The sequence below is a fragment of the Aulostomus chinensis genome, chromosome 12 (genome assembly GCF_037954235.1).
Source record: "Aulostomus chinensis isolate RoL2024-O1b breed Wild chromosome 12, RoL_Achi_v1.0, whole genome shotgun sequence".
Taxonomy (NCBI): domain Eukaryota; kingdom Metazoa; phylum Chordata; class Actinopteri; order Syngnathiformes; family Aulostomidae; genus Aulostomus; species Aulostomus chinensis.
The window spans coordinates 3,035,048-3,048,563 of record NC_141331.1 but is presented as its reverse complement, the minus strand read 5'-3'; the positions used below and the strand labels follow the sequence as shown (position 1 = coordinate 3,048,563).

Genomic DNA, 13,516 nt, shown 5'->3' with positions numbered 1-13,516 from the left:
AAGCAGAATGAAAACACTGTGTGGGGTGAAACTGGGTCGAAGCTACTCAGGTTTTGTACACAAGTGGTGTTTTTTCTCAGGATTGCTTTAATGTCAGCAACTTTTTTTAATTCAAAATTGAAGGTTTTCTTTTCTTTTCTTTTTTTTTAAGGGCTAAATGTTTTGACCTTTGTTGTGTGGACGCCACTCACACGTTGATTGTTTTATTCTCTGCCGAATGACAAAGGAGACAAACTTCTAAAGAGATGAAAACCTGGGATGGCCATCAAACTGGCATCCCAAGATAAACCCACAAGACACCCCCCCCCCTCTCTCTCTCTGTGGATGAGCACAGAATCTCAAATTAAAAAGGTTTTGGAGTCAAAAAATGATCAAACTAGGCAACTGGACTCAACCTCTTGGAGTCACCATCGCCATCGTCGCTCGGACGCTGCTGCGTCATTTTTCCGAAGAATGAGCTGACAAGAATGGGTTGAAGGCTTTCATCGAAAAAGTGCCGCAAAGTTGCATCACGGCTGGCATGGAACAAAAATATTCACCCGTGTCAGTTTTTCATGGTTTTTGTTCTCGGTGGCGTGGAAAGACGTGTCATGCTGCCATTGTGAAGAAATAAACCATGGCTGATTCAAAAGGCACAGGAGGGAATTTTTCATTTCAAGCGCAGGTTCACTGTAGATTTGTTTGATTTCTAGTCAAGTGAGTACAAGTATATTTAGATAACACGCTGTTTTCAGGGCAGCAGCAACATTTCACCGTGCAGAAGTTACGAGAGTCGAGGTGTTTGGCTTGTAAAATCCAAAACATTTAGCGAATTCTTGTTAAGTAGAGACGATTGTTCTTGAAACAAGTTGTTATCTTTGTGAGACGATGCTTGGACTGTAATCGTAGAGGATCTTTTAAGACAATAAGTGTTTATTACATTGAAAAAAAACATTATGAAGTAAATTGGGATTAAAAAAAGAGGTGTAAATTCTGAAATGAAAATAATAAATTTAAGTCAATGAACTGGAGAGCAACAAAGTCACAACGTGTTCTGTCGATGTTTAGGGAATAAACTGGCCTCCATCTTTAAGGTCATGATGGATGAACCTCACGTTCCCATGGCGACGCACTAAGCTCATACAGCGTGATGACATGCATGAGGAAGCTGTTCCAGCTGCCTGAGCGCTATCATGTCCCTCTGACAATCTCAAGAGTTTTTTTTTCCATTACTGACATGAAACATTTAAAAAGATCCATGCTTTTCCTTTTTTATTGCAGGAAGTTGGAAGTATCATTGGAAAGGTAGGTGACTTTTATTAAATCAACTATTTCTCATCCTTGGAGGGAAATGATAAGATTTGAAGGTCCTTTCACATTTTTTCTCTTAGATCATACTGGAAAAATACATTTCAAATTGCTTTTAGAATTTTAATTATCGTTTGTTTGTGTCTTTCTTCTCCAGAAAGGGGAAACGGTAAAAAAGATGCGAGAAGAGGTGAGGTGTTAAAGTGTCTGAATATGAATCAGATAAACGAGAGCATCTCATCTTTCTGCAGTGCTCTGTCCCTTCAGCTATTAATAGTGAAGACATCATTCCCAGGTGGAGCTCAGCTGTTGTTGAGTCCGTTGACAGTGTGTACATGCTGGGTTTTTTTTCCTAGAGTGGAGCACGGATCAATATCTCCGAGGGCAACTGCCCCGAGAGGATCGTCACCATCACGGGACCAACGGACACCATCTTCAAGGCTTTCGCTATGATTGCCTACAAATTTGAGGAGGTATGGTGGCTTTGAGAGGGGGGTGGGGGAAGTATTTCTGCGCAACGCAAAATAAGCACATTATGAATCAACATTTGACATTCAGCAATAAAAACTGATGACATTTCAAGACCTTTTGCTCTCATCAAGCGCCACAAAAAAGAGCTGACTCTGAGATCTGTACCTTCAAGGAAACTTGTGAAATTGAAGAGGTCACAGGCGAACTCCATCTCTAGTTGCTGTAGTCGATTAAACACAGCCATGTTGTCACTTGTGATAGAGATTCCTCACACGTCTGCTGTGGGTCTGTGGCGCTAGGCTTGGTCCGTATTTGAGGTGATGCTTAGGTTCAAGCAAAACTGGAGGGAGGCAAACAACCATTCTGTCTTTGAAATTTCGAATTAAATGGCTGAATGGGGCCAAGGAAAAATACATGGCTGCAGAGTGAGAGACAAGTGGAGAGCATTAAATCCTAGCTGTAGAAGCTGAAGACTGCGGTGAAGCGATGATTGTTGGCTCACATGCCCGTTTACAGAGGGATTGACTGCATTCTGGGCGATAAACCCAGCTGCCTGCTATTGAAGTTGCTCGAAAGGAGCCTGGGACTCGATGCCTTTCTTTCTCCTCATCTTCTTTATTATCTGCCCACCAATTTTCTGGCTTCCAAAGCACATCAGATTACAAGTGAAACCATAAAATTTGACTACAGTCGGGTTTTTGCGGGTCTGTTCAGGAGTGTAACCAGTTCCCACTGGGAGCTGATACTGACCACCTGAAAGAGAAACGACAGCAGCCAAAAATCTAAATCAGATCTGAGCAAATCGTCTGTGAGCACTGAGGCTGCTGTATTGTTGAGTTGATATGAATTGAATCTACAATCACGCAACGCCATTAACTCACCTTTGACCTTATGAAGACTGGCAAATGGACTCCCAGTTCTAAACTGGTGCAAACTGGACTCTGACAGTGAGGAGTGCAAGACCCTGGTAAATGAGTTCTTCACCTGGGAGGGAAACTGCAGCTCCGTAGTCGACCCAGGCGCCCTTTAAATTCTGAGTTCCTCCATATTCTGACATTTATGGTAACACAGGCTGTATATAAACTACCTTCAGTCAAAGTATGAGAACCTTTAGTCCACGTCTTTGTTTTTAATAGTGAGAAATCGGGTCAGTTTTATTTCGCACTAAACCACTGCAAGAATAATCTCACGTCACTTTACAAGTCGTCGTCTTCTTTCTTTTTTTCAGAAAACACGAAACTGGGGACAAAACATCATAAGGAGCTGATTTTAAGCAAAAAAAATGTAAAAAAAGAAAGAAAGAAAGACAAGACAGACGATGATTGTAAGGTGGTGAGACGGAGCGGCGGCTCCCCAACACATTTTTTTGAATGAATGTCTTTTAAAGAGACCCAACAGTGCCTCATGAGTCAGCACTTCTGTTACAGCAGCCGTGAAAAACATTCTTTTAACGGGCAGACGTGTCAAGCATTCAATTCATTTTTTCAATTAAAGGCCGATTACAGAGAAAACAGACTTTTTTTTTTTAAAGCAACAATTCGACAGCTGCTGACATCAGTGGCCACAAGTGGTAATTACAGGATGGCGTGATCTCATTTTCAGTTGAAACTTGTCGATAAAATGTGATAGATATCTTGAACTGTGCTGTTGAAAAGGTGTCAAAACTACACTGCAGACAGAACCGGGGGTTTTAAGCCAGAGACGGGAACATCGTCAGCCGTGTTGCTGTTCTTTTCATCTGTGCACCTGTATTTGATCCCACCCAGCCAGGAGTAGAGCTAAATTCACGCTACATGACGGGAGCATGGCGTCGGTGCCTCACTGTGTCCTCAGTGACTTTTGTCTCAGTTGGTCTGCTAGACCCAAGGAGCTTGTAATTTACAGTCAAAGCAGACGTGAAAATGGTGTCAGAATGATTGAGAGTCATTTCTTTGTGAGTTTTATTGGTATTGGCTTTCGAGCTTGTAAAATGATTTATACTGATTACCAACAAACAGAATTTTGGGAGCCCAGCTGTTTGAGATATTATCCAGCAAAATGAAAGTTACTCTGCTTTTGTTCTCTAGGATATCATCAATTCCATGAGCAACAGCCCGGCGACCAGCAAGCCTCCTGTCACCTTACGGCTCGTCGTGCCAGCCAGCCAGTGTGGCTCCCTCATAGGGAAAGGAGGCTCCAAAATAAAAGAAATGAGAGAGGTACCATCATATCTACATGAGCCCGGTGACCCAAACCCCTCTTTTGATAACCCAAGGTCTGGTGGAGCCGGATCTCCCTCTACTGCACCGGGCCAACACAGGAGAGACGTGTGGCTCGACCCGTTAACATTCTGAGTTACTGGAAAGAACACTCTGAATTGTTTGTAAGATACTTGTATTTGTAGTGGGCGGGGCTAAGCCCAGACCCTGAACTGATGGTGCCTTTGCAAAATACCACCCTATGTAACTTATGGTCTATGCAGGAATTTTGTTTGTGTCATTATTGTATATCTGCACAGTTTGCCACAGACATTACCAGCAGATGTGCCTTGTTTTATAATGCTAGTCTTTGTCAAAGCTGTCTAGGCTGGTGCGTCGGTCCTCTCAGCAGCTGTGAGGCATTTTCCATTCTACAAGTGCCTGCAACAGAGCAGAGCCAGGCTCAGTGGGATGGCAGTCAGAGCCTATACTCAGCTGTACCAGAGCAGCACAGGAGTGAGCCTAATACCGAGAAATAGGCTGAACATGCTGCTCCCTCATCTGCAGGCTAATGAGTTTTCTGAATTCCTGAAATAAGTTCTGTGTTAACACCACCTGAAGATCTTTCAACATTTTGTTCTACAGCATAAAGCTGTAAATACAACACTCTTTGATGTTTCCTAAACTGCTACTGCAGAGTACGTGAGTGTTGTGTTACACCTGTTCAGTTAGGAGCGTGTTATTGGAGTCATTTCTGACTGGGTAATAGAACGTCTTTCGTGGACAATCCACAGCATGATATTTTCAAACACGTCCAAAGGGTTGGAGGTGATTGTCATGGGGGGGGACTGCTAACTTGCCCCAGTTGTGTGAGGCTTAACGGGTTGATGGAGCACAAAGTGTGCAGGGGAATCCAGGCATAAACTAGGACAGCCTCGTGTACAGCTACAGCCTGTGAAAAACACTGGCTGCTTATGGAAATGTCGACTTGTGCATGTTCGTCTTCTGCTGAAATATTGAGCCTGAGAGGTGGAGTGTTTGTTGTACGTCCACATGAACCTTGGCAGGAGGCGTGAGCGTCATGTGAACCCTTCTATATGACCAACTGCTGCTCTGCATCAACGGACACTTAGTATGCAAGAACAAGACACCACCATTTTGTGTTCAGCGACTGAAGCCACTTATCCAGCCTTCAGCGTGAGGGCTTGATTGGTCAAGGAGGCCGGAAAATAGGTTCCTGTTCTGTTCGCTGCCCTGCAGAGGCGAGTTCTTGTGCGAGAATGCTGTCAGCGTTGTCAAATCCCTCAACAGTGTGTTCCTCTTGTCCAGTCCACAGGGGCCCAGGTGCAGGTAGCAGGGGACATGCTGCCCAACTCTACAGAACGCGCGGTGACAATCTCTGGAACCCCAGAAGCCATCATCCAGTGTGTCAAACAGATCTGTGTGGTCATGCTGGAGGTAGAGTACAGCAACGCATGGCTGATGATGTCATTAATGATGTTATGTGATGTCATTACATTTCATTTGATTAGTAACTCTTAATAAACAGATATTTCACCCATTTGCCTTTCAAGGATTCATAGTTGGATGTGTTGAACCTGCACTTTTTTCCACCCTCGCGGCTTCTTGTTGCTAAAGTCAGAGTATCTGGATGATTGAGCAAAGCTGGATGAGGAATGCTTGGATTTTACCGACCTGTTGTACAGTTGCATTTCATGCCTGGTGTTTCCTGCCTCCTGGGATCGCTGTGAAGTCGTGCAGGGTTGAAAAATGTCTTTGTGACATCAAGAAACCTCATGGCGAGTCAATAATTGACAAAGTGCACAGATTTTTTTTTAAACCCTCAATTTAGGAAGCAAAGCCTGAGGGCCATTTGAAACCCCTTCCTCCAGAAATAACCACAAGAGCCCAGGACTCCAATTTACTATCATAGTTTCGGGAGTCCATGTTTATTGCTGATTGAGATGTTGAAGTTTGCTAGATTAAAGATGTTGTCCTCTAAGCGTGGACACTGTTTAGGTCGTGGCTCAAACACATGCAGCATTTTCTCTTCCCTTCTATTCTGTTCTAACCACTGCATGATTTGAGCCCTGCTCAGCATGTTGGCGTGTGTCATGTTGACTGCTGACGCTGACGAAAAACTGGGGCGGTCCCATCGTGCTTGTATATTGCAGATGTAGATGTGAGGAGGACCATGTGCAGAGAACAAGGGCATGACAGAAAATCTGAGCGACTTCCTGACATTTTTGACATTCAGCATCCAAACACATTGTTGGGAAAACCGAGTGTGTTTGTGTTTGCGATGTCTTGGTATTGTATGCAAAGCACAACTCTAAGCTCCAGAGGAAATCTGATTAAGTCCCGACTGTCTTGAGCAGCCTTGTTGCTGGGTACGGCGTGAATCAATAACGCCGGTCATTACAGCGACTTCACAAAGGGAAACTCCCCTGCTGTCCAATTTAAACCAGGATGTCCCTGGTGTCCTGAGAGGACAAAGAAGATGGAAAAACCTGGCCAATAAGGATAAAGTTGTGCGGAGCAAAAGTTTTCACACCAACCAGAGCGTTCTATTGTTGTACGTGACTACTTGGAGTCGTATAACTATATAATATATTATAGTACGTTTCCAGAATGTCAGATTATTTGGAAAGTCTCACATTGTCTATCCTCTACAGAGTCAGACTAGAAGACAGAGGACCCTTCTGTCCTCTGTGCTGCATTAGGAAGCTGAGACCCATGCTAGTTAGCTTAGCACAATGAATGGTAGTGGATGGGAAGTGATAGCATACCTCCTTCAAAATTCAGCAAATACACAAATGATCTTTGCCTGCATGAACAGAGCTCAGGGTTTTTTCATAAATTCACCATGAAATTACTCTGAATCACTGGAAAGTGTGGCTTTAAAATCAGGGAGGGCAGCACAGAGGAGAGTTGCGTCTCTGTGGTCCGGCTCTGGGGACGATGGACAGTCAGCACAGTCATTAAAAGTTGTCGTTTAAGTTAAGTGTGTGTTTTGTGGCTTGAGCATGTCCCACCTGCATCTGATGCTTTCTTCCTCTCCCTCTGTTTCTTCTAGTCTCCACCAAAAGGTGCCACCATCCCTTATCGCCCAAAGCCTGCCTCCACCCCTGTCATTTTTTCAGGTGGCCAGGTAAGAGCTGAGCTAGCAAGAGCTGGTCAATTTGTGCCTAAAGACAACCTAAGATTTACTGCAGCATCAGCCACTGCCTGCACACCCAGTAAATGCCACCGCTTCACAAATGAGACGGCACTCGTGGGTGAAAAACTGACACCGACGGTTGTTTGTTCAAACGCCTGAACACGCTTTAGTGACCTTTTGTGTGTCTCGTCTCACTTACGACGACAGGAATGTACCCTTTTCTAGTGGTAGGCCGAGATAACGTGTTGTCTCAGCAACAAGCGGCATCAGAAAGACAAATGTGCTGCACTCCCTGCTAATGTGCATCATTGATTCATGTAAGACTAATAAGCAGTTGAATAGATGCCAAACAACATAAGAGGCACGGCACACAATTACTTTAATGGCTCCTATTTCGAGAATATACTCTTATTATAAAAAGTTTTTGTTTGAAATGATGGAAGACAACAAAATACAGACAAGCCTGCTACAGACAGTTCTGACAAAAGTGGACACAAACACAATATGCAGTAATGCAACACGTATATAATACATTACAGCAGAAACTTTCTGCATAAAACTGCATTGTAAAGGTGTATTTTTTGCAGTGTGGAAATCTGTGTGTGTGTTTGCTATCTAAATGTCTCTCCTGCAGTCCTTTCTTTAATGTCCCTCAGGATCAATAAAGTATGAACTAATCTCCTTAACTACCAATAAGGAGCGCTGCAGGGATGAGAAGTTTTTGTTGCCGTGTAGAAGCTCCATTGTTCCCTCCACCAAAATCAGAAAGTCAACTAAAAAGTGAACGAGACTTAAGCCTGGTTTATGCTTCTGCGTCACGGCGATGCTGTACCTGCGCCGTCGACGCAGACCCTACGCCATAGCCTGATGTGCACCTCCAAAAAATCCTGACTACGCATTGCGTCGACGTGTCATGTCGTGACGTGAACGTCAGGGACTGTGATTGTTCTGCTCAGAATGTCATTTCTGGTTCAGCACAACAACACCGCCATTTTTAAGGTTTCTGTGGTGAGAGCTACATGCAAAAATGGACCAAGCTGAAGAAAGGGTTATCAAGGAGGTCCGCAAGTACGACCACCTTTACTCCTCTTTCAGGGCACTAAAAAGACAAATGGCAAACAATTTATGGAGGAGTCCGACAAGAGCCCCCCGAAACCATACAAAGACACAGCCACACCCCCCTAGCAGCTTGGCGGTGAATTGCAGAGCAACGCGTTCCCTCGACGCAGCACTTCGAATGCTCAATGACTACGCCATCGCTACTCTGTTGCCGCGACGCCGTTGCATAAACAAAGCTTCGTTACTAAAGATCATCTTTACTAATAAACACCACTTTGGTGATGTTAGGAGTGGAAATGCCGTGGTTAGCAGTACAAAGCTAACATTAGCATATGAAAGAACCACACGGTTGAACTTAACGCCTCTTCTGAAAAATCTTCTAAATTCAGGCGTTAAGACATGTTTAAGTGTCTTAAACTTGTGTGATAGCAGATCTTATTGAAAGAAAACTCGACCAGAGAAACTGGACCTCCAGCAATGCTGGAAACTTGTGTCTGGATTCAACAACTCATTCCTGTGCCGTCTGTGCTTGGATTTTGTCTTGGCCGAGTTTAAGGCCTTTTTTCTCAGTAGACTTGAATTTATTAATGAAGACGACCAATGAAGAAACGTCTGCGAATATAATCTGGTGTGTGTGGTCACAGTGACATTCAGACAGCACGACTTGGACGGTGTCGACACGTGTAATCAGTTGTGTCAGACGTTGTATCGTAGGATTTGTTCTGTATGTGTTGATCCTTGCTAACCCCTGCTGTTGATTCTGCTTCTCCAGGCCTACACAATTCAGGGACAGTATGCCATCCCTCACCCAGATGTGAGTTTTAGTCTCTCTTTTTTTAATCTACATGATATTAATGACATGTGATGAACAACTGTACCGTACATTTAATGATATTGACACAGCCTCTCTCTGAAGTTAGGGAAGGGGAGTCCTGAGCTACAACGTCTGGAGTGTCCTTGTAGTTGCAAGCTAGCAGCTAGAATTCTTAGCAGATCCGGCTGACGACCAAACAACAGCTGGGGAATGTAATAAAGGCAGAGACAGTAATGGCAGCTTCAGTGTAGTCACCTCCTTGGTTCCAGTGGACCAGATAGTCTCCATGAATAATCTGCCTTCATTTGTCCTTGTCCTAAGAACATCTCTACATCTACTTCATGACAGATTTGCTAATTCGAGCTTGGGCAGTGATTGATGCTGGTGGAGGAGGTGGTTGACGGTACAATCACTCAAGTACAAACTTGACGCCCTCCCTCTTTAAACTCTTAAGGATTTAAAGTCCTCCTCATTCCCGATGGAAGCGATACACAGCGGTGGACGGATATCTTATGACCGTGTTGGGTCGAGAGACGGTCTGACGGTCATTGAGAACACCTCACATTCTGAAGAAGTGCCAACTAGGAGGGCGCATGGTAATTGACGGGGCGAATGGGAATGAAATGATTTGAGTAAAGAAACTCAGGAGGGAAAATCCATGTTGCTCCGCTTTACTCAGGACGATCTGGCAGTGAGTGAAATGACCCTGACCTCTTAACACCACTTTGCATGGTGGTGGCACGTAATTTGTTCAAATTATGTGGCGGCACAACTGGAATAATGCCGGTGTGTAATCAGTTTAGGTGCTTTTTCACAGTGGCCACACTCGGGGGGGGGGGGGGGTGCACTTTTCAGCATGAGACCAGTGTTTCCCAGCATGAACTTACGCCTGCGTTCACAGCCGTTCATGAGCAACCAAAGCAGACTTTCAGGGTGACGCGGAACCTCAGACATCTCTGGGATGCCAGTTCAGCAGCTGAGGCAACAACCAATCGCAGTTCAGGACTTGATTCTCTTCCTTCAGCAGTTGGGCTCCTCAAGTTCTAAGCAAAGATGTCTTTGTCACGAAAACAAACCTTTTAGTTTCACAAGGTACCAGCAAATGTCTGTTTTCTTCACTGAGTCTCCGTCTCGCTAAAGTTCATTCAGACTAGCAGTGCATTTGCCGACACCTTAAAAAATACCTCTTTTTTTTCTAAGCTGGCTGGATTTAGTATTTATATTTGTTATTTTCAAGTAAAATTCACTTCACATTTTATATTTCAGTGGGCTTCGCCCCCCAGAGAACATCCGGGCCGGCTTGGGAAGGTGAATTGGAAATATACAACACAAAAAAAGATGGAGGCAAACAATGACACCGCATTCCAAAACTGAAACGTCTCATCAGTGATGAACAGTAAACCAAAGCTTTAAACAACAACAAGCTGCGCACGGAGCTGCGTGTCTACCACTCACCAAGGATCTACATTATGATCCTAATGTTCCTTTGTGTCAGCGTGCCGCCACCACGTAAGGCATGTTAGGAGGTGGTTGAAGTTCTGTGACATCACGTTGCTCAATGAAGTGAAAACAACGAGGAAACAGGGCTGGCGCGTCTACCTCAGAAGTAGTCTCAGGAGTGGAGTCTAGCTCCCCGACTGACGATCGCCCTTCTCCATATCTCTCTTTCTCTTGGTTTTTGTCCTCCTCCTCCACCACCCCGTGTTATGGCCCTTCTTCTCCTCACCATTTCTTCACTCTAGTTTTGTTTGGCTTCATTTCTCAGTGTAACAGTAACCTCTTAGTTCTACTTTCCCTCCTAACCCTTCAGCAGTTGACCAAGCTCCACCAGTTGGCTATGCAGCAAACCCCCTTTACCCCTCTCGGACAGACCACCCCCGCTTTCCCTGGTACGTACCCACAGTGCCCTGTAGACATTTCCTTTTCTTTTCATCCAGAGAAACATTTTTCTCTCTTCCCCTACCTTCCACCTTATCTCTTATTTTTGTCACAGCATGACTCGGCCCTGTAGGTTTCTTCCCTCCTTTGATTTTCTCATGTATGGGCCTACATTTTCTCTTGCCTCTGTCTGATATAATGCCGGCGAAAAGCAAAAGGGACACTGGGATTCACTTTAACAGGACATAATCCAAATTATCACTTGTCTGTGGGATTACAGCCTTCCTTTAGGTTGCTTTACTTCACAATAAAGATGAAGACCTCCAGGGGAATATGCTGGGCGCATGGTGTAATCATGATGGAGTGAATCTCCCCTCATCTGGAATGAACAAACAGGCTGTACTCCTTGTGTTGTGCTGCCTGGATCGTGTCCTGCATGTCTAGAAGAGCAAATTATGTTCTCCGACCCTCACACATGTTCTTTTCACACCAGTTTCATGAGCTGCAGCGGTTACCCTAAACATAACTCAACATGGGTCTGACAACAGCGCGCCCCATTTCAGGTGTTGACTCGCAGAGAAGTGCAGGAAAAATCATAACTGGATGCTCTGAGGAATGTTTTATTTTAAATAAACATTCTTCATTTCCGTGCGGTAGCTTAGTTTTTACCTCATTTGTATCTTTATCCTTCATGTGAGCCTACAGTTCAGCACAGGGGGAAGACGTCCGCCTGGACGCATCTCTCTGACACTCGTCTCCACTGCACACTCGCTGATTCTGACCGACCTCATTGCTGGTCCATTACACAGCTTTATTTTTTACGCCGTTGTTGCGTCACGTCCAACGTCATGAGCAGAGTCGCTGCACTGAGAAAACGGGTAAACAGTAAGGTAGAAACAAAGAACTTGACGGGGAGTGTGAGCGCCAGAGGTTGATTGGTCTGTGGTTACTTCTGTTTTCATCTTCTTCAGTCTGAAAGCCCTCGGTGCCTCAGTCATAAAGGCTGTGCTCCAGTCCTGGCCGCTCCTCGCCTTGTATGTGGGTGGGTGGTGCGTCTGCTGCCTTCAGCCGGGGCTCGTGTTTGCATCCACGTTTATCGGAGGTGATGAACACCTGCGTCTAATCAGTGGCGGTTGATTCGACGTGTCCACACAGCAGCAACAGCCAGATGTTAGCAGGTGTTACGTGTTTTTTTTGGCGGTGGGACCGGGGCTGCTTCTCAGACGGAGGTTCTGATGAACAGGTGCTGCTCTTGCAGTCCTGACGATTTGGGTTTTAGTAAACAGGGAAACTGGGGACTGACTGTGAGTCGGCTCGCTCACATCTCTTGATCCGGGTAAACGGGTCCCGCAGGTCTCACCACGATGACATCAGCACTGGTAGAGGTGAGGCTGGACTACAGCCGAGAGACTTTCAGGTTGAGGTGACACGTCCATGAATCAGGCCGCCGGTGCCCGTGTCAATCATCCTCAGTGGAGACGGCGGTGGATGACGAATCGTCAGCAGCCAGGACGAGTCTTTGAGTCGGCACCCACTTTTTTAATCACCAAAGTTAGAGAGCATGTTTTTATTAAAGAGCACTGAACGCTGTTCAGTTCCATCATCGGTGCCAACAAGCGGTGGAGAAAAGAACAGCTGCTCGTGTTCTGTCAGGAACACCCTGACGAGAATGCATTTGTTATGTTTCACCTAAAAAGTTTTTATGTCTTTCAAGTACTCATAAATAAAAGGAAGCGGCAGCCACGTACGTTTAGCTGAAGCTGATGGAGACTGGCGGCCAACCACAGCAGAGCCGTCCAAGACTCTTGTTTTTCCATTGTGCTTGTGCGGAAGCTGACAGCCACAACCACTAGCCCATGCTAGCTCACGCAGCAGTAAGCCAACATTTACAAAACAGGGACTTGGCTACTGTTATCACACTCGGCAACTACGGAAGGTGACTGACTGACACGTAAGGAGCAGAGGAGTGAAAGCCAGCTTCAAGTGAAGATTCCCTATCAGGATTCATGTTCATCCAGAATGGCTCCAAAATACAAAACAGAGCATCTCTGATAATATCGCACACACACACACACACACCATGTGTGTCTTTACACAGAAAACAGTCTCTGCAGCTTTATTCATGCTTAAAAAACTCATTCAGAACTTTAAAAATTCTAATTTTCCTGCCGTTTCTCCCCACTTCAGGTTTGGATGCCAGTCCACCAGCCAGCACCCATGAACTCACCATTCCTAACGATGTGAGGACAGTTTCTGCATCCTGTCAGTTCCCAGTTCTCCACACGTGAATTGAGATGTTTTTGTAGTAATATCGTAGTGTGAAACCCCCAGGTGTGTCAGGTTTAGGCTGTAAAGCCCACTGATTCACCACCTGTTACCGCCATTGATCCCACAGACTCACTCATTCGTAGAAATGTAAGACTGAAGACGAGCGCCGTTTCCTTGTGTTTCTGCTTCAGGGTCTAAGACCTCTGCTTTTCTCCAGCTAATAGGCTGTATCATTGGACGCCAGGGAACCAAAATCAATGAGATTCGACAGATGTCTGGAGCGCAGATCAAAATTGCAAATGCCATGGAGGGCTCATCTGAGCGGCAGATCACCATCACAGGGACCCCCGCTAACATCAGCCTGGCGCAGTATCTCATCAACGCCAGGTAACCTTCCAGCTT

General features: G+C 45.2%; 1 protein-coding gene across 10 annotated transcripts in view; it reads left to right on the top strand.

Annotated features, from left to right (window-relative positions):
* pcbp3 (poly(rC) binding protein 3) overlaps window positions 1-13,516 on the top strand; it is a 60,488-nt gene that overhangs the window by 39,663 nt on the left and 7,309 nt on the right. For 7 of the 10 annotated variants that reach the window (XM_086219661.1, XM_086219662.1, XM_086219663.1 and 4 more), the window contains 10 exons: window positions 1,261-1,284; window positions 1,445-1,477; window positions 1,644-1,760; window positions 3,825-3,956; window positions 5,265-5,393; window positions 7,012-7,086; window positions 8,927-8,968; window positions 10,779-10,857; window positions 13,034-13,086; window positions 13,332-13,501. In XM_086219661.1, coding sequence (XP_086075787.1) covers window positions 1,261-1,284; window positions 1,445-1,477; window positions 1,644-1,760; window positions 3,825-3,956; window positions 5,265-5,393; window positions 7,012-7,086; window positions 8,927-8,968; window positions 10,779-10,857; window positions 13,034-13,086; window positions 13,332-13,501 — 854 coding nt within the window. Of the gene's footprint in view, window positions 1-1,260; window positions 1,285-1,444; window positions 1,478-1,643; window positions 1,761-3,824; window positions 3,957-5,264; window positions 5,394-7,011; window positions 7,087-8,926; window positions 8,969-10,778; window positions 10,858-13,033; window positions 13,109-13,331; window positions 13,502-13,516 lie in introns of all 10 variants that reach the window. The other 3 variants (XM_086219669.1, XM_086219667.1, XR_015118668.1) reach the window with 2 other exon arrangements.